Source organism: Bubalus bubalis, chromosome X, assembly GCF_019923935.1.
Source record: "Bubalus bubalis isolate 160015118507 breed Murrah chromosome X, NDDB_SH_1, whole genome shotgun sequence".
NCBI lineage: Eukaryota > Metazoa > Chordata > Mammalia > Artiodactyla > Bovidae > Bubalus > Bubalus bubalis.
The window spans coordinates 141200209-141218371 of record NC_059181.1 but is presented as its reverse complement, the minus strand read 5'-3'; the positions used below and the strand labels follow the sequence as shown (position 1 = coordinate 141218371).

Genomic DNA, 18163 nt, shown 5'->3' with positions numbered 1-18163 from the left:
CGCCCAGCGCCCAGGTAGCTGCGAGGAAACTTTTGCAGCGGCTGGGTAGCGGCACGTCTCCAGCTCCTTAGGGCCACTGCTAGGCTTGCCGCGTCCTGGGACCTCTCTCGCCCCCGCTTCCACTCTCCCACTCTCTCCTCGCTCCCCTCGAAGCAGGATGGCAGGGACCGTGCGCACCGCGTGCTTGGTGGTGGCGATGCTGCTCAGCTTGGACTGCCCGGGACAGGCGCAGCCCCCGCCGCCGCCGCCGGACGCCACCTGTCACCAGGTCCGCTCCTTCTTCCAGAGACTGCAGCCCGGACTCAAATGGGTGCCTGAAACCCCGGTGCCAGGTGAGGAGTCGTCCCTCGCGCATTCCCTGCGCCGGGCGGTGAGCCAAGGGGCGCATGGTGGCCGTAACCCGAGCGCGCTAGCCCCGCGGGGCCGCGATCGTGAGCCCAGCGCCTGAGTACCTGGGAGTGGTCCCCGCGCTCGAGCCCGGCCAGGTCTCCCGAGGAAGAGAAGAAGGGTATATGTGGACCGTGTCCACATCTCCCAGGCTCGCTGGGCTGTCAGCGAAGATGCGAGTGGTTGAAACGGCGAGCATGGCCTTCTAGCGGGCGCCCATTTTTTGGGGAGGGGGGCAGGGCGGGAAGGCTGGAGTTGGTTCTCCTAGCCTCGGCGAACTGGCGCCGCACATCCGAGCTGGTGCCGCGGGAATTTGCCACCCTCGCTCACACTTACATGCCAGAATTTCAGCCTCAGCTGGACCGCGGCTCCAGCCATTCTTTCCCCAACCTGCCCTCACGCCCTCCTTTCTGCAGCCTGGGTTCCCAAGGCTCGCGGGCCCAAGTGCAAGCAAAGTTGAGGACAGATCTCCGAATCCGCAGTGACAGGTAAAGACACGCGGAGGGAAACTTTTGAGTAGGAGGGTCCCCCAAATGAGGAGGACTGAGCCTTTTCCCTTCAAAACAGCGTCTCTTCTCTAGGCTGGCAAAATCGTTTCCAAAACCATGCTGCTGGCCGGGGGAGCAAGAGTCCAAAGATGATTTAACTCCTCCCCTTCTCAAATTCATCTGCCTTCTTGACAGGCTGGACCCTGAAGGGAAGATGATTTTAGGTGGAGGAAAGTTTCTGAACGCTTGCCTTTTGTTCAGCACAATCAGATCGTGTTGTAAGGGCATATTTTAACCTTCCCTGAGCGCTGCCGCTGTCAACAGATGAATATTAATGGCCTTGTGTGATTGACTGTCCCACGGTTGGAGTCCTAAAAGCCTGCCTTAGAATCCAATTAGGACAAGTTGCTACACTGACAATGCAGGCAAGAAGAGTCGGCTTCAAACAGGTTAATTTATCAGAGGTGCGCTCTAAGAAACGGCTGGTTGTATTCACAAACCGTAAAACGTTTGTGGCCTCCGAGGTCTCTTCACCACCCATGCATCCACCAAGGCGCGCGTCCCGCGCTTCCGAGGGATCAGGGAGCAGCCCTCGCCAAAACTTGGCTCGTGGCTCTCAGCAAGTCAGGGAGGCGGGCCTGCTGGTTGGGCCAAGTTGTGAATGCGATGCGCGCCCTGTGGGCGCTGCCGGCGAGCGTTCACTAGCGGGAGGTTACCTAGGCAGCCAGCGCGCCCTCAGCCTTTTCTTTAGGTGGATGAAAAGAGCCAAGCGAGCCTGCTGTTTAGTTGCAAAGGTGATTGGTCACCCTTTTTGGTGACTGAAATGCATTTGCGCATATGTTAAATATTGCTTTGCAGGATTTTGCTCTATGGGAGGGTAAAACTACCTCTTCCACTGTTAAGTGTTAATAACATAACACGTGGGCGTGTGCAGGAGCTGTAAGGGGCAACCTATGAATCAGTTCCACAGAGCTGAAACAGCGGGCGGATCTCTCTCCCCTCGAAGTGCCGTCCTTGGTAATTAGATTGCTAAGGCCAGAGACAAGCTTTTGTTGATAATGTAAAAATTGGTCCTCGCAGGATGAGCCCCCACAAGATGAATGGGTCCAAGGTTGGGGCTGGGGCCACACTGGGCGGATTTGAAGCCAAGGAGTAAAGATTGTACTTAAAAGAGGAAAAAAGACCAGAGGGAATGCACAGATCCTCATTTAGCAACCCCCCTCTACAGAAACTCAAATAGGCCCTCACCCTCCCTTGCCCTCCCCCAGATCTCTGGCTGCCTGCCTCTTTGCAGCATCTGTATAGAAGTATTGGGAGGGCCCACACACCGTGTGTATGAGATTTGGCCTGGGCTCCCTCCTTCCAAGTTCCCTTACTCCTGGCCTAAGGATGGCCATATTCCATGTAGAGAACAGAGACTTGTGATGGAGATTTTTCATTTTCCTCAAGTATCTCCCAAACTCTATAGGAAAAATCATGTTCCGAGTATCTTTACCATATAAACCCAGCGTTCTCTACTTCACTTCTATTTAACAAACATATGCCCTGTTGAGGACTTTCTATATGGCAGGCACTGTTCTGACTCGCCCTGGAGCAAAGCCAAACTTCAAATATGGTGGATGATACCCACACAGCTACCATATAGCCTGGATTTTCTGGGGGCCGTGCAGATTTCCAATACCCCTGGCATAAAACCATGTGTCCCAAACTTTAGTTGGGCAAATAAGGTCTTTGTAGATACAGAAAGCATGGTGAAAATCCTAATGTCCGTGTGTGGAAAGAGCTCATCAGTATTTCAGAGAAGAGATGATAATGGCGGACTTAAATACAATGGCAAGTGCATAATTTCAAAATGAATAAATGTGTGATTTGCCGCTGTCATTCAGTGGTTGGAAATTGAAAAAGAGCTGCAAAGTACTTGATAGTTATGAACCATCATGATGACCGCTTGACATTTTTTTCCCTATCTATATTTTAAGCCGTGTTCAGTTTGCCCACTCCACTGTATTAACTGCATTAAAGCTTTCTTTGTCCCAGATAAAATGAGATTTGGTCACAGTAAGGAGAAATCCTCAAGAATGTCCTGTGTCACTTAGGGGGAGCATTTGGGATTGACTGCTAACTTCGACCATTAGCAGAATTGGGTTAGACTGGAGAAGGTACATTTCTTATGCTAATATGGATGAGACTAAATAGCATTTGAAATCGGCCAGCCTAAATAAATCACTGGTGCTGAAGGACTACACTAGACTTCCACAAAGCTGATCTAAAGCCTTACAATCTCGTGTTCCCGTTTTTTTTAGTGTTCAAACACACAGGATAGCAATTCTAAATGGCATGTCCCCCAAATCCATAGATCTTTTCATACCCCACTCTTTTTTTTTAAAAGGATTTGTAACTTGGAAAGCACCACAGATGGAAACCAGGCACACAGTTAGCATTTGGCAGAAAAATCCATATAACTGACTTTCAGTGCAGCTCTTTTGCCCTTATTTAATTTAGAAAAATTCAGAAAAAAAGCCAATGAGCTCATAAGTCTAGATGTTTATTTTGTTTTGCTTAACCTACCCACAGGCGCAATCAAGAATGGATACAATTTTAGGCAAGGAAAGTGAGCTAGTAATCAGACAATGATGTTTCCAATTGTCTCAAGGGAATGTTACAGAAGTCTGAAAAAAAATTCCTCTAAACAAAAATCAAGTGTAATTCACTTTATGAATGCCATACACCACTTTTGGAGGGGGGTGGTGGTGGTGAAGGGAATGGATGGAAATGAGAAAAACAAACCGTGGTAGTGTTGCAACTCCCAGAAGATTGAGGAATCTTGCCTTAGAGGGCCTTGGAAAGTTCAAGAACCAATCCAGAAGGCCAAATGCCTGTATGGGTAAAAGGCAGCCTTGAAGAGCCAAAATCGACTTGGAGTTTCTCAAAATAGATGAAACAACATAAAAATAAAAATCAACATTCTTGAAAAGAGAGAGTTTGGTATTTGTTGCTGTTGTTTTAAAGTATGAGAACTAGCGATCTCATCCGGGTTGCCAGCTGTGGCTCCCCAATTAGTTGGAAGCTGTTAGTGGTGCTAAAGCTGGGAGACAGAATAAGTGAGGCATGGGAGAGTTTCTCTCCCCTGAGATTGCACTAGACATTTGAGTGAGCAGGTGATTTGTTGAAACTTTGGAAAAGTCGTATTACCATGTGCTAACTTGGACTAGTTTGGCGAACTTGCTCAGATGTGGTCTGAATATATTTATTACTAATCCTGATGATCGGTAACGGGATGTACTTAGAGGGAAGCATCAGTCTGATTGAGGAGATGGCTGATGATCGGTGGAGCACCTTGGCTTGAAAGGAGTCTCAGATTGCCTGCTCCTTGGCAGGCTCTCTTGTTAGGTGTTGGGGGGTGCCCAGAGGAAGAAGACATAGTCTCTTTTGTCAAGGCGCTCACAGTCTAGTGGGGGAGCATACGAGTAAACAGGCTTCTCAGGAAACTTGTAGGATTAAATAGGGTGAAAAGGGCTAGAAAATACCTTCAGGAAATTAGCTGAAATGGTCACAATAGCCAGCCTGGTCAATGGGAAAAAAAAAAAAAAAAAAACTGAAGAGATGAAGTGGGAGATAGGGAGAGGTCGCTTAATAGGGCCGCCATCTTAAAAAGAGTTTTCTTAATTCTTGGAGCAAATTCTGTTTGTAAGCATTAGGAAATACAGGCATAAGAAGATTTCGATGGCTGTTAGATGACACAGATGGTGTCAGTTTGGCAATGTGGTTTTTTTCTTATGGGCTGGTAGGTTGTATCCAATGTTTTGATGCAATATTTTTGAGCATTCTGCTGCTTCCATCTTTAGAGTTGCAATGTTTGCTGTTCACTGTAGCCTAGAAAGAGGCTGCTTATTACCAACCTGGGAGAAAAGAGGTCCGGATTTGTCTGCTACGAGAAAAGACAGAAAATATGTTTTCTCCTTAAATGGCAGCTATCAATAGGACCACGCCAACTCTAGTGTTTGATGCATATACAAAAGCATGGGTCTTAAGAGGTATCTTATTACTCATTTCTAAGAAAATTGAAGATAATCACTTATAACTTGTGCACATGATACATCATTTGGAAAGAATTTCACTGGGGATCATATTGCTCAACTGAAAAGTTCTGGCATGCTGAATTTGTACATTTTTGTGAATGCTTCCTTTTACTCTGATCTCTAGCTTTTTTTCTGCATATGGTTATTTGTATGTTTTAGATTATAAGCTCCTTAAAGGGAAAGCACTGCATTTGATGCAGTGTGGAGCCCAATGCTAAGAGTACCATAGCATGTTTCGTAAATAATAGATAATACACTTTCACTTTTCACTTTCCTGCACTGGAGAAGGAAATGGCAACCCACTCCAGTGTTCTTGCCTGGAGAATCCCAGGGACGGGGGAGCCTCGTGGGCTGCCGTCTATGGGGTCGCACAGAGTTGGACATGACTGAAGCAACTTAGCAGCAGCAGCATTTTTAGATCATTATGTATTCTTTGATGAAACTCTCAAATCCTTTCTTAAGCTATATGTCATCTTACTTAAAGTCTAAGTCCAAATTTTTATGAGACATATTGGGGTATGTGGACAAACTTCAAGCTGCATATATTTTGACTGGAGACTGATTCAGGCTTACCTCAGTTAGCTGGCGACTCTTACCATCAGGCAGGGCTTATTAAGGTTGAGATTAAGGTTGAGTACTCAGAGAACAAATTGAAATTAGCAACATTGTTATGACTGGCTTAGTATCATTAAAGATCAACAATTATTATAGCACATAAATTGTAAGACATCTCTTAAATCAAACTCTCTTTGATTTAATGTCAGCTAGACCTTTCTCACTAATGTTGACATTACTATATTTGGGAGTTGAGCTATAACACATGCATGGACCTGTTGAAGTACCTCACAGGTTTCTGTAACCTGGAATCAGAATTTGTGCACAGCCTCAATTCCAGAGATCACACCAGGAGCCAGCATCTCATCAGCCCTAGCTGAACTTCTAAGCGGGTTCAGTGTTTTTTGTTAATCTAAGGTCTAATGGAAAGTGTGTGCTGAAAAATCTCCCCTCTTTTGCCCATGTTTAGCAAGTTGTCAGGCTTGAAACAGGATCCCGAGGACTCCATTAAGCAATGAGTACCAGAAAATAAGAGTCCAAGTCATGGGCCCCCAACTGGCTTTAGAAAGAGCATAAAGTAATGGGAGTTTATCTCCTGAAACATAATGACAGTAAAAATGTGATTCACAAAGCATCCTGAAGGTGAGCATTATCAGCAGAGAAAACGTGCCTTTTGAAATGCTGTGTGTGAGTGGAAAACGCTCACTCGAACGTTATAGTCTGACTTGAATGCCTGGTGAACAGACAATGTAAAGATTTACTTCTCTTCTTCAGATTAGGCCAGTTGAATATTAATTATCCAAGTGCTAATTATTAAAAATACTCGTTTGCCATTTTTAAATAAAAATGAATCCAGATTGATTAACAGGGAACGCATTTCCATGTTAAAGCCTTATTTGAGAGTTTGTATGTTTTTCTCGTGAATAAAAAGGAGTCAATGTTAGGACCAAAATGTGTTGCTAGTGTTCTGAACAGTTAATTACGTCTAGTAGCTGAAATTGCATTTATATGCTAGATTAGTAAATCTACTAAGCTCTTTGAAGTATACTTAATAGGCTTATATTGATAAATAATTGATAGGAAGACAGATAAAATACAAGCGAAAGTGGCAGTAAAAAGGGACAGAGAAGTTAAAGCGATTGTAAATGAAAGCTCCACCCACTGGATTCCAACCATTCACCTGAAAGTTGAAAGATGTACATTTCTCAGAAGTGGAAACTTTGAGTTTTCAGTATTTTTCAAAATTTACACAATGAAGCATGCATTTATTTCTTTCAATTTCAGCAAAACTTTAGAATTTTAATTGGCTTTTTTGAATCTGCCTTTTGAATATAAGTTTATTACTGGAAAATTAGAAATCCTGATTATGGTATCTTTAAGGTATGTGTTCGTAATTATTTATATCTCCTTACTAGATTGTGATTTTCTTAGGGTTATAGGGGCTGTGTTTTATCTTTGTATCCCCAGTGTCTAGCATAGTGCATAGTACAAATAACAGGTACTCAATAAAATTTGTGGGCTAAATAAATAAATGGAATTATAAATGTATTGTAACCATAAAATTTCCATAAACCATTATTTAAGTAGTTGATTCATTTTTACTAATATACTAAAATTTCTAAAAAAGGAACTACTTTTTAAGGTCCAAAATCCATTTGTTGCCTATAGGTAAGTGATAAAGGACATTGGTTTAATGCATTTGGCTGTACTATAACTCCCTGGGAAAAGTAGAATAGCCAAGACTTACAAGAGGTAAGTGGTTTGTACTTGTTTACAAGGTTATTTTAAGTAGTTAAAAATAAATTTAATACGTCTACATGTACATAAATGCATACATTTAACTTCACTTTACAGATCTGTAGTGTGAAAATAATGCAACTGGTATCAGTTACAGAAACATATACTAAATGTATATCCGTTTTTCTTCAGTGTTTGCTGCATCTTACTTAAACATCAAGCTTCATAAATGTACATCTAAAAGGACATAATTCAAAGTGGGTTTTCAGCCATGGGAATTTTATTGAAGTAGTATAAAGGGCCTTATGAAAGTCCTCTTAATTTCTGTATGCATTAGGGCATCCTTTTAAAGTTGGCTAGCAATGTTCTTGCAGATACAGGCCCAAGTAGTATAGAGGGGAAAAGAGAAAAAGATTATGATTGTTTAAAAATAATATTAGATTTGAATAGTTTCCTTCTTAATTGTGATTCTGTTCTCTGTCTCCCAAACTCTGCATACTGGTACTTCCAGTGTGTATCATGGCATCCTAGGATTCTCCATTGCTCTTTGTCAAATTTTGGTTTGGATGATTGAAGCTGAGGGAAGCATGGTGGAGCCAGGAAAAGTTAGGGTGACAGATACAAGGAGGAGGTAAAAAGCCCTCCCTCTGGTATGTATCAAAAAGTTAATTCACACGTAATGGACTAAAAAGGATGGGGAAACATTTGAACATGGGAATACACATGTGTGCAGAGACAGTACAGAGGTATGCCCCGATATCCTTCGGCTCCCGAAATTACCTTATTTGGACTTCTTACTTAGTATCCATGATTTTGAAGTGCATTGTTTATTCATAGCCTCTGACAGACCCTGTGCTCATTGAATGTAGGAGTCATGTTTGATTGTCACAGGATCCTCTAGAGTGGTGAGCAGAGTGCCTTGTACAGAGTTATTATTCAAAGTTGAAATGAATGTAAGAATAAACACATAGAGACCTAGTTTGGAGGACTTTGTTGCGGTCAAATGACATCCTAGGATGCCATGTGTGCTAAGTCTCTCAGCCATGTTTGACTCTGTGTGACCCCATGGACAGTAGCCCACCAGGCTCCCCTGTCCATGTGATTCTCCAGGCAAGAATTCTGGAGTGGGTTGCCATGCCCTCCTCCAGGGGATCTTCCTGACCCAGGGATTGAACCCAAGTCTCTTAAGTCTTCTCCATTGGCAGGTGGGTTCTTTACCACTAGCGCCACCCAGGAAGCCCTCAGGATGCTATGTACCTAGAGAAACACTGATTCTCTGAATGCATCACTTTCTAAATTGATTTGTAGCAGAGACTGAGGAAGAGGGGGTGGTGAAGTTGAAGCATATTTTTCTATTCTTTGTGACCCTGGGAGCCTTGTTGCCCCTCTTTAAAAACTGAAGTTTGACAAGTAGAGAGATTTTAGCTGCAGCTTTATCTGAATATGGTATTTGTATATGTTTTATGTATATATTAATAGATTATATATGTATAAATATATGTTTCTGTTATTTTGATAGCAATAATTAATAATTATGTGTTATTTAAACTGTTTGAAAGTTGTGAGTTGCTACTCTTGGCAGTGGGTGGTCTTTCACAATCATACCTTACATTTGTGTCATGAAAGCTTTGCATTTATATCTTATGTACAAACAATGCAACCACTCATAAAGTGTCTGCAGGTTCTGAGTTCCACAGATCTGCTGGGTTCCAACAGCCCCATACATATGTGTATACTTGTACATACACATATGTAAAATATCCCTATAACTGTCCACCCTTAATAATTCAGAGAATAAGCCTAACCTACACTGGGAAGAACTAAGGGGGTACAGCTTTTTAGCGCCTGAATAAACCATTTTCAGTTGGATTCACCCCAAAGTGTTGCAGACCTAATTGTCACTGATATAGAGCTACTGCTCATTTATTGAGTTCCATCATTTCCCTAAGTACAGAGATATGATCCTTGTTCAAGTTGTGATGGTTAACCCATGCTATGAATTTGGCTCATTTTGGAGAACTACATCTAGCGCTGGCTCGATTGCATGTTGAGCTCCCCGGAAATGAGACTATGATCCAAGAGATAGTTTTCAAGTTAGGTTTCATAGAGTGATTTTATTGGGGAACCACATTTGACTATTTTGAAAGACACATGGAAATTCTCAGAAAATGAACCTATTAAAAATGAACTTTGTATGCTATCTCTGAATAAATATTACAAGTTTTTCATTCATTCTTCAACCAACATTTATTGAGCACTGATTCTATGCCAGGTACTGAGCTAGGAGCTGATGAATAAGATAAAACCACTGCTTAGGGAGGGAGCCAGTAAGGAAAACTATGGATGTCAAGGCAGCGTGATGAGCTGGGTGCCCTGTGGGGATCTGGTTGCTGTTGAATTTTGGAAGAGGGTAACCAGTTGCCTTAAGTGGGCTCTCCTGTAAAGGTATATGCAAAGGTACAGAGTTACTAGAAAAAATGAGACATTTGGTGTATTGGACTAGTTTGGATTGTTTGGAGTGCAGATGTGGGGAAAGTAGAGGAAAGTTGAACAAGAGAAGTAGGTAGGAAATGCTAAGGAGTTTTGATGAACTGTATCCAAGGATGATGAGGAGCCATGAAAACATTTTAAGAAGAGGAAACACTATTCAGTATGGAGGATAACTGGAGAGTGAGTGGTGGCAGAGAGTTTTAATAATGCAGGTGAAAAGGCAGGGCAGTAAATAGAATAAAAGATCAAGTTGAGAGAATAGAGGAAGTAGAATAGACATGACTTGTTGACTGGTTACTAGGATAGAAGGGAGAGTCTAGAACTTCTAGTTTTGCTGGGTGGTGGGGCCACAGCAGATAATAGGTGCTCAGTAAATATTTGCTGAATGAATGAGTGAAACATAAGAGGAACATGTTTTTGAGGGGTAAAATAATGAGTTTGATTTTGAACAGGTTGTGTCTGAGGGGTCCTTTGATCATTGGGGCAGAAATGCCTGGTAGGTAGTTGAGGTTGTGTTTTGGACCATAGAAGAGAGAGCAGTCAAGGCTGGAGGTATCTATTTGGACGTTATCAGCATGTAGATGGTAACTTAATACTGGGGATAGATAGATGAGATCACGGGGAAAGAGTGTATATACTCTTCTGGAGTACCAGAGAAGCAGGATTGCGAATCATTAGCATATAGGCTCAAGTTGGAACTCATGGGTGTGGATGATATTTTCCAGGCTTTTTCATGTGACATGTCTTAAAGTGTGTTTTGCCAACATCTGGTGATTTTTCAGGGAAAAAAAAAAAAAACAGCCAAAGACTTTAAGAACTCTCTTGATTAAAAGTATGAGTATATGTTGTCATAGTGCAAGACTTTTGCAAAAAAGATAATGTCCTCCAACATACACACACACAGACTTCTATGTAGAAAAATACATTAGAAGCAACCGATCAGACTTCTATTATTTTTGATAGCAATAATTAATAATTATGTATGTCATTTAAACTGTTTGAAAGTTGTTGTTAACTCTTAGCGGTGGGTGGTCTTTCACAGTCACACCTTACATTTACATTGGTAAAGCCTTGTTTTTATATATCTTATGTGCAAACAATTCAGCCATTCGTAAAGTGTCAGCAGGTTCTGAGTTCCACGGATCTGCTTGGTTCCCACATGGAGGTCCCTCTAGCTCTCCTGCTTTGGAGAGAAAGAAAGCTCTAACTGTGTAGCTTTGGAGCTCTGGTCTCTATTCCATTTTAGACTGGGCCCTGCTGACGAGTCTTTGAAACATGTGGTTCCAGGCAAATACTAGGAATACTTATGTAATTGGGCTGGTCTTTTCCTTTTTTCTTTATTTTTAATTGGAGGATAATTGCTTCACAATATTGTGTTGGCTTCTGCCATATAACAACATGAATCAGCCACAAACATACGTATTTCCCTTCCCTCCTGAACCTCCCCCCAAGTGTCTATGGAGATGGGAATTTTTTTGGTTGGTGGTGGGCAAAGGGTTGTATACTTTTCTGTTTCTCTGGCAAAATGGTTTCTTGAATTTCTCTGTTGCTGAGGTTGCCATTTTCATTCAACATAAGCTTGAAACTCCTTGTTCTTCAGTAGATTTTTTGAGTCTACTTTGTTTGATGGCCTAGTTTGAAAGGGCACAAGAGAAGAGCATGGAGACTACAATTCACTGACTGCCTACTGGATGTCACTTGTTTTATGTTTAATTTCTCATGTAATCTACACAGCAAAGTTAAAAGGTAGGTGATGTCATCTCCATTTTACAGTCGAAGAAACTGAGGCCCGGAAATTTCCTTTCCCCAAGGTTGTTTAAGTAGTGGAGCCAGGATTTACATCCAGATTAGTCTCACTCCATAGCTCATGTTCTTTCCAGTATTCACACTGTATTATGAGGGGAAGAATATGGTCTGGATGGATATAAAGTTTTTGTTCTAAATTCCCACCCTCCTTTGACTTTTGTGATACTGTACACTCTGGCTTCCCCTCCTAATTGTAAAACAGATTCTCTTTGCTTGTTTATGCTCTTCCTCCCACCCTTCATTAGACACAAGTGTTCCAGTTGGGTTTGTCCTTTGCCCTTTCTGTTCTCTTTGTTCATTCCCACAACCATTCCCATGACTTCATTATCTTCACTGCTTGAATGACTCCCCCGTCTTTTTCCAACCTGACCTCTTCCTTGCTGTCCAGTTCAGTATTTCCCAGTTGCCTGTTGGATATCTCCATCCAGAAGTCCTGCCAGTGCTTCACTTTCAACACAGTAAAAAATTAGTCCATCATTTTCTTTTTCTATCTGCACAAACCTGCCTCTCTCCAACATTCTTATTTCTGGTGATAGCATCTCTGCATGGTACCCAACTTGAAACCTTGAAATCATCTTTGACTTCTCTTTTTATACATCTCACATCCATATCAGATGTCTGAGTCCTGCAAGTCTGCCTCCATCTTGCCTCTCACTCTTATTCTGTTGACATGTGTGCCCTCTATTTAAGCATAACAGGCTGCTAACTCATTACTGAGAGGATCCTGTAGTTGTCTGCCTTCAAGCCTTTACTTATAGACCACCTGACTATCTTCCTCTCTTTGGTGCCTGTGGCCGTCTTACCCATTTTTCAAGGTGTCAGTGAAATGTCATGTTCTTCATGAATCACTTTATGATTAACCAAGACTAGATGTGATTGTCCCTTTGAACCCTGTGATCAATGAACTTCTATGGCTTTGGTTCTTCTTTGCTCTTGTAAATTATTTATATACTTGTTTCTTATTAGATCCTTGCTCATTAAAGTGTGGCCCTTGGACCAGCAGCATCAGCAGCATCTGGGAGCTTGTAAGAAAATGTAGAATCTGGGTTTCAAAACAGAAAGAAAAAAGCAGAATCTCAGCTGCCACCCCAGATCTACTGAATCCGTATTTCTTTTTAAACAGGATTCCCCCCCAGGTTACTTGTATGCATATATAAACTCCTTGAGGGTAAGAACCTTGGAGCACTTAAGAGAGGGTCTTGCATATAATAGATCATTGTTCTTTTGACTTCTCAAGTTTGTGCTCCGCTTCAGCTGTTTATTCACTGATGTGGATGCGTGGGGTGTGGGTGGAAAGGAGGGTGGGAGGAGGGGGAAGGAGAGAGAGATTTGGAGTGTGGGGCAAGAGGGAGAGGATGTAGGGGTGTAAGAAAGTGAGAAGGGGTAGGCTAGAGAGAGCCTACAGGATCTTTGCTCATTTGCTAATAACTACAACTGGTTTGGAAAATAGTCTTTGCTCCCCTATTGTCTAGGCCTTGGCTTAATTTAACGTGGCCAGAGGCAGTATCTCTTGTGATCATTTTGCTCTTACTCTAGGGAACTAGGAACTTCCCTGTAGTTCATAAGAATCTGTTTGCAATTCAGGAGACCCTCGTTTGACCCCTGGGTCGGGAAGATCCTCTGGAGAAGGGAATGGCAACCCACACCAGTCTTCTTGCCTGGAGAATCTAGAGCTCCCCAGGTGGCGCGGTGGTAAAGAATCCGCCTGCCAATGCAGGAGACACAGGTTCCATCGCTGGGTCAGGAAAATGCCCTGGAGGAGGAAATAGCAACCCACTCCAGTACTCTTGCCTGGGAAATCCCAGGACAGAGGAGCCTTGTGGGCTGCAATCCACGGGGTTGCAGAGTCAGACGCTACTGAGCATGCGCATGTTCTAGGGAAGTAATGGTCCCCACGTTCTCTTTTGCTGCATTCTGTGGTGTGTCTTCTCTGGCCATCTCCAGAAGTCAGAGTGGAGCCTGTGAGGAGTTTCAAAGAGCCACAGGAGAACTGTGCTCAGTGTTTCAAATAGTCCCTTCTGTTTTCAGAAACAGATTTTCTGCTTTGTTTTCAAACTTCAAAGTCTATTTCTGAAATAAGGTTTATTTTCCCCCACGGAATTCTGAAGGTTTTATACAAGTGTTAATTTCTAAAACCCAAGTCATTTCTTGCCTTTGAAACTTCAGTGCTGTGGGTCAATTTAATAACGTCGCCTGAAGGTTCTTTTGGCCTTCACAAGCTGTCAGATTGCCTTTATGTTCTTTGAGAGAGTGAGGTTGCCTCATTCACAATGCCTGAAGGTGATGTTGGAATCAACATTTATTCAGTTATTCAGAGTCTTCCCCCACCCCTCAACAATATTCAGTTTTATTTTCAAGAGAGGTCTTGGTGGCCGCATGATGTTTTACCAACTAACAAATTCCCCAAAGCTCCGGAGCATTCCATAGAGGAGTGATAAGCAGCCCAAGTTCCTCTGACACCCACAGTAAGGGGAAGAGTGAGTGTTCTGTGTGCTTTTGTCTTCCTTTTTCGCCTTCCTCTTTCCCACCCGCACACTCTTTCAAGTGGTGATAGTTTAGAACAGAAGGTGTTTTATGGTTTGCTATATTTATTGAATGGTTTTGTGTTTCTTGTTTTCTTAAAAAGATGAGTGGAATGCTTTGTATTTCCCTCACTATTTTTAAAGTGGCGTTTCCTTTTCCTATTGCTTCTGAGTTCCCTTTTTCCCCTCTTTCCCCCTGTCTTCCTCTGCCTCCTCCACATCCACTTGCCCTCAGCGATTCTGGAGAGAAAACAGGCTTTGCATTTCTGCCCACATATTGGGTTGGGGCACCTGGTTACTTCTCTTGGGATATTGTGAAATTCACTTCCTTAGTTTGGAAATGAAGAGGTCTAAAATGTGCACTGATGAATTTACACTCCACTTTCTAAGAACTCTGAGTAGTTAAGAGGCTTCTTGTACAGATAGAACAAGGCTAAATATATCTGACTTGAATACCTCTGATCGTTGCAATATAGTTTACATTCACTCTTACTTTGTCATAATTCTCAATGAATGCAAATTGCATCTCTGTTCTTCAAAATCTCTTTTCTTACACGGAATGCCTTTCCTTTTTCTTGGGTTAAGGGAGCCCCTTTGAAACACTGCTAACATGGGGTAGAACTGCTACCTACCTTGTAGGCTAACCAAACTGTAGTCTGCTTTTCCGTGACGAAGGGATCACATTTCAGGACATTGTTTCATTTGTAGGATTTTAGTGGCCTAGTTTCAAATTTGACTGCAGGTTACAGAGTGTATTCCAATTGGAGTATTCTGTGGTATTTTTTTTCTGTGTGTTTACACTTTGGGGATCTTGGGTTTGTCCTATATCTATTATCTCTTCCAAGCCTGGCCAAGGTTGTTAGGTTATGCAGTTATGTATAAATATTTAACAAGATAAGTTAGACAAAATGTGCTTAAAGATACTTTAGCCCTCCCCCCAACCTCCTCACTACCCTGGGCCCCAGCTCAGTTTTTGTGTGGACTCACAGATGGTTGCTTTATCTCACATGTTTAGATTTGGAAGACATTCCTTTGCACTTTGCTTGATGGACACAGTGAAATGGAAGCTTTTCAGTCAATCTTGACTACCAAAATGGTAGCACCAAGTAACAGATAACATTAGGCTCCTCTTCCTATTTTTTTTTTCCTGACCAGTTATCCAAACTCCCCTAAGCCAGAAGAGTTTTAAGCATGAGATTGTATGTTTTTTAAGAAAATATTTTGGATAAAGACTAATGCTCTCAAGTCCGGAATAACAATTAGTACCATTCATTAATCAGGGGCATGTTTTGACTTTGAGTCCTGGCGAGGAAATATAAACTGTGAAAGTCACACATATATATGAACCTCAGGCAAATTTATGACTTGTCAACCTTTTAAGGTTAAATTCTTAACCCCAAATCGGGGCTGGCTTTATATGTGGAGTTTGACACATTCCTTTGGGCCACTGAACACCCCCCTCCCTGAGCCCTTTGCTTAACAGCAGCTAATGGCCTAATGAGCAAGAAGGATTTCTGCCTCTTATCAGCTGCCTAAACAGCAACAGGAAGGCTGATATACAGAGTATAGGTCAAAACCAGAGTTCTTGAACCAAAAAAACCACAAGGTCAGTTAAAAACTCTGGATATATGGCATCGCTATAGTCATCAATACCTGTCAGTAAAGGAGCTGGACACTTGAGTTCAAACAAATAGTTAATAGTTGTCAAAAGCATGAACAGTCTAATTAATTTTGCTAGTAGTCCTTTCCTTCTTTGTTTAGTTCTTCTATAAATAGCCTTCATATAGTCTTTAATGAGCTTTTAGTTTGTGCCTGGAAGTTGTTATGGTCATGCAGCAGGAGTGTTTGATTGTCAGGTGGTGATGATGATGGAGGCAAGGGTATTTATATTTTGGCCCCAATTTTGGAAGGGGCTGCCAGATAAAGGTAAATAGATCTCTACTACTACTTTTCTTCCTTTTCGAAATGGAGTTTTTGAATAAATACACACTCAACTTGCCACAGAGTCAGAGAACCCTTTGTGATTCTTCATATTGTACTCAGACCTTTTTAAGGAGAAAAGAGTCATGGCTTGTTTCTTAGATCCACTTGGAATCCAGGCTCAGACTCGCATAGGATAAATATTTTAGGGGATTCAGTGCCCATCATAGTGAAAGCCCCTTGACTTTCATCTTCCGCATTTGCATTTTTTCAGAGACAATAATGAAAACATTTTTTTTTCAGATTCCGTTCCGTTATTGAAAATCCTATTTACATAAACAGGCATTGTTGTGGCTTAGGGAAGAATGTGGGGTCCCATTCTTTAGCTCCTTGTATATCTTTGCTAAGGCTTGTCTAAATAGAAGTAATGACGCTTTAGTCTAAGCAGCTTTTCTCATTTAGGTAAGCAGGGTGGTTTGAAATTTCAGTTTACTAGATAATTGAGTTTCTTCTTCTTAATTATTTCAGGCATGCAGGTTGCTCTCTTGATAGCAAAGACCTTAAAAATCTAGTAATCTCCTCCGGCATCCGTTGGGTAATAAAATCCTGTGCATTTTCAGGGGTTAATTTTCATGACAATTGTGTATCCCCTCCCCACCCACAACCCAACCCCCACCCCTGAAGAAATTCTGCTATCTATTAGGGCTTTGATCTCCTCACATTTGCAAAAAGCACACTTAAAAAATATATAAGGATGATGCTGGAATAACTGGATCTAGAGGAAATTTAAATATATTCAGATTCATGCTCATTACACAACTTTAATTTAGCATTTATAATAGCCTTGTCATATTCTTCAGAAAATCATCTGCCTGACTTTGCCAGACTTGGTTTTCTGCCCTGAATGAAAAACTGAAGATCAGCAAAACTGGAGCCTAACTATCCCCTATTCTATCCCATTTCTCGAAAAAAAGAAAAGAAAGGAAAAAAAAAAATGAAAGAAAAAGAAAAATTCTCACAGGTCATCTAGTGCATAGTGAGGTGAGGAAAAACCTTAAAAAAAAAAGCTCAGGCTGCCTTCACATCTGCTATTCATTCCCACTGGTGTGACTTCAATTCAACAAGTTTTTATTGAGCACCTGTGCTGGGGGCGGTGCTAATAATCATTAACATTTATTGAGCCAGGCGCTGTGCTAAGCCCTTTATGGGCAACATCCCATTTAATCTTTACAATAGAACTACCAGGTGGGTATGATTTCTCCCATTTTACAGATAAGGAAACGGAGGCTTACAGAGGTTTAGTAACTTGTCCAAGTTTGAATAACCACAAAATGAATTAAATCTACTTAGGCTGGTTTCAGAGCCATGTTCCTAATCACTACTCTTGTGATGGGCTCAGCATTTCTGGGGATTATTTTTGAAACCAGTTTTGAGAATCCAGTATATGTTAGATACTAGGGGTTTGAAGTAAAACAACAACAACAACTCTACTCTCTGTTCTTGATGGGGGAGGCAGACATGGAGACAGATGAGGACCAGGCTTGGAGGGGTCTCTGTATCTGTTGAGGGTAAGGAGGAGGGCGTGGGAAGAGCAAAGGCTTGAATCTGTGGGAATGCTGCATCCCAAATGTAGCTCAGCAGACAGGGGTCATGGGCATTTGATTTTCCTGTTCAGTGACGGTTATCATCTCTGGGTTGATCTGCCTCAGTGATTGTATCAAATGGTTTCCATCACTGCCCTAGTTGTCTGTAGCATCAGCTACTTTGAACACCTATACTCTTTAGATATACATGCAGGGTCAGCATGGTTTGGGGACAACTGGCCCCATAGTTCCCATATTGTTTCTACTTTATTTCAGTTCTTTCTTTTAAGAAAGTAAAAATTAAATGGGGCAGATATTCCCGAATCAAATTATTGTGGTCTCAAGAGCTGGTGGATTTCTGAAGGCAGGTCATATAAGACTAGCAGCTCACAGGGAGGTCCTAGATCCAGTCTTAGTTCGTTCAGCTTGATCTGGAGCCCTCCTGGCACTGCCTCTTGGAGCCCACACTGGGCTCTAGAGAGCTCTGTATCTGAATCATCCTTAGCCAGACAGGAGAATGAAGTTACTATTAGCAATTTTTGAGTTTTTCAGTGAAATCCTGGGATGAGAAGGCCAATCCCCAAATCACCTGTTTG

At 42.0% G+C, this 18163-nt stretch overlaps 1 protein-coding gene across 3 annotated transcripts in view; it reads left to right on the top strand.

The window, feature by feature from the left end:
- Positions 1-18163, top strand: part of GPC3 (glypican 3) — a 459758-nt gene continuing 441595 nt past the window's right edge. The window contains exon 1 of one of the 3 annotated variants that reach the window (XM_044937482.2): positions 1-332. In XM_044937482.2, coding sequence (XP_044793417.1) covers positions 158-332 — 175 coding nt within the window. In that variant the 5' untranslated portion in view covers positions 1-157. Of the gene's footprint in view, positions 333-17497; positions 17553-18163 lie in introns of those variants that run through there. The other 2 variants (XM_025277126.3, XM_044937481.2) reach the window with 2 other exon arrangements.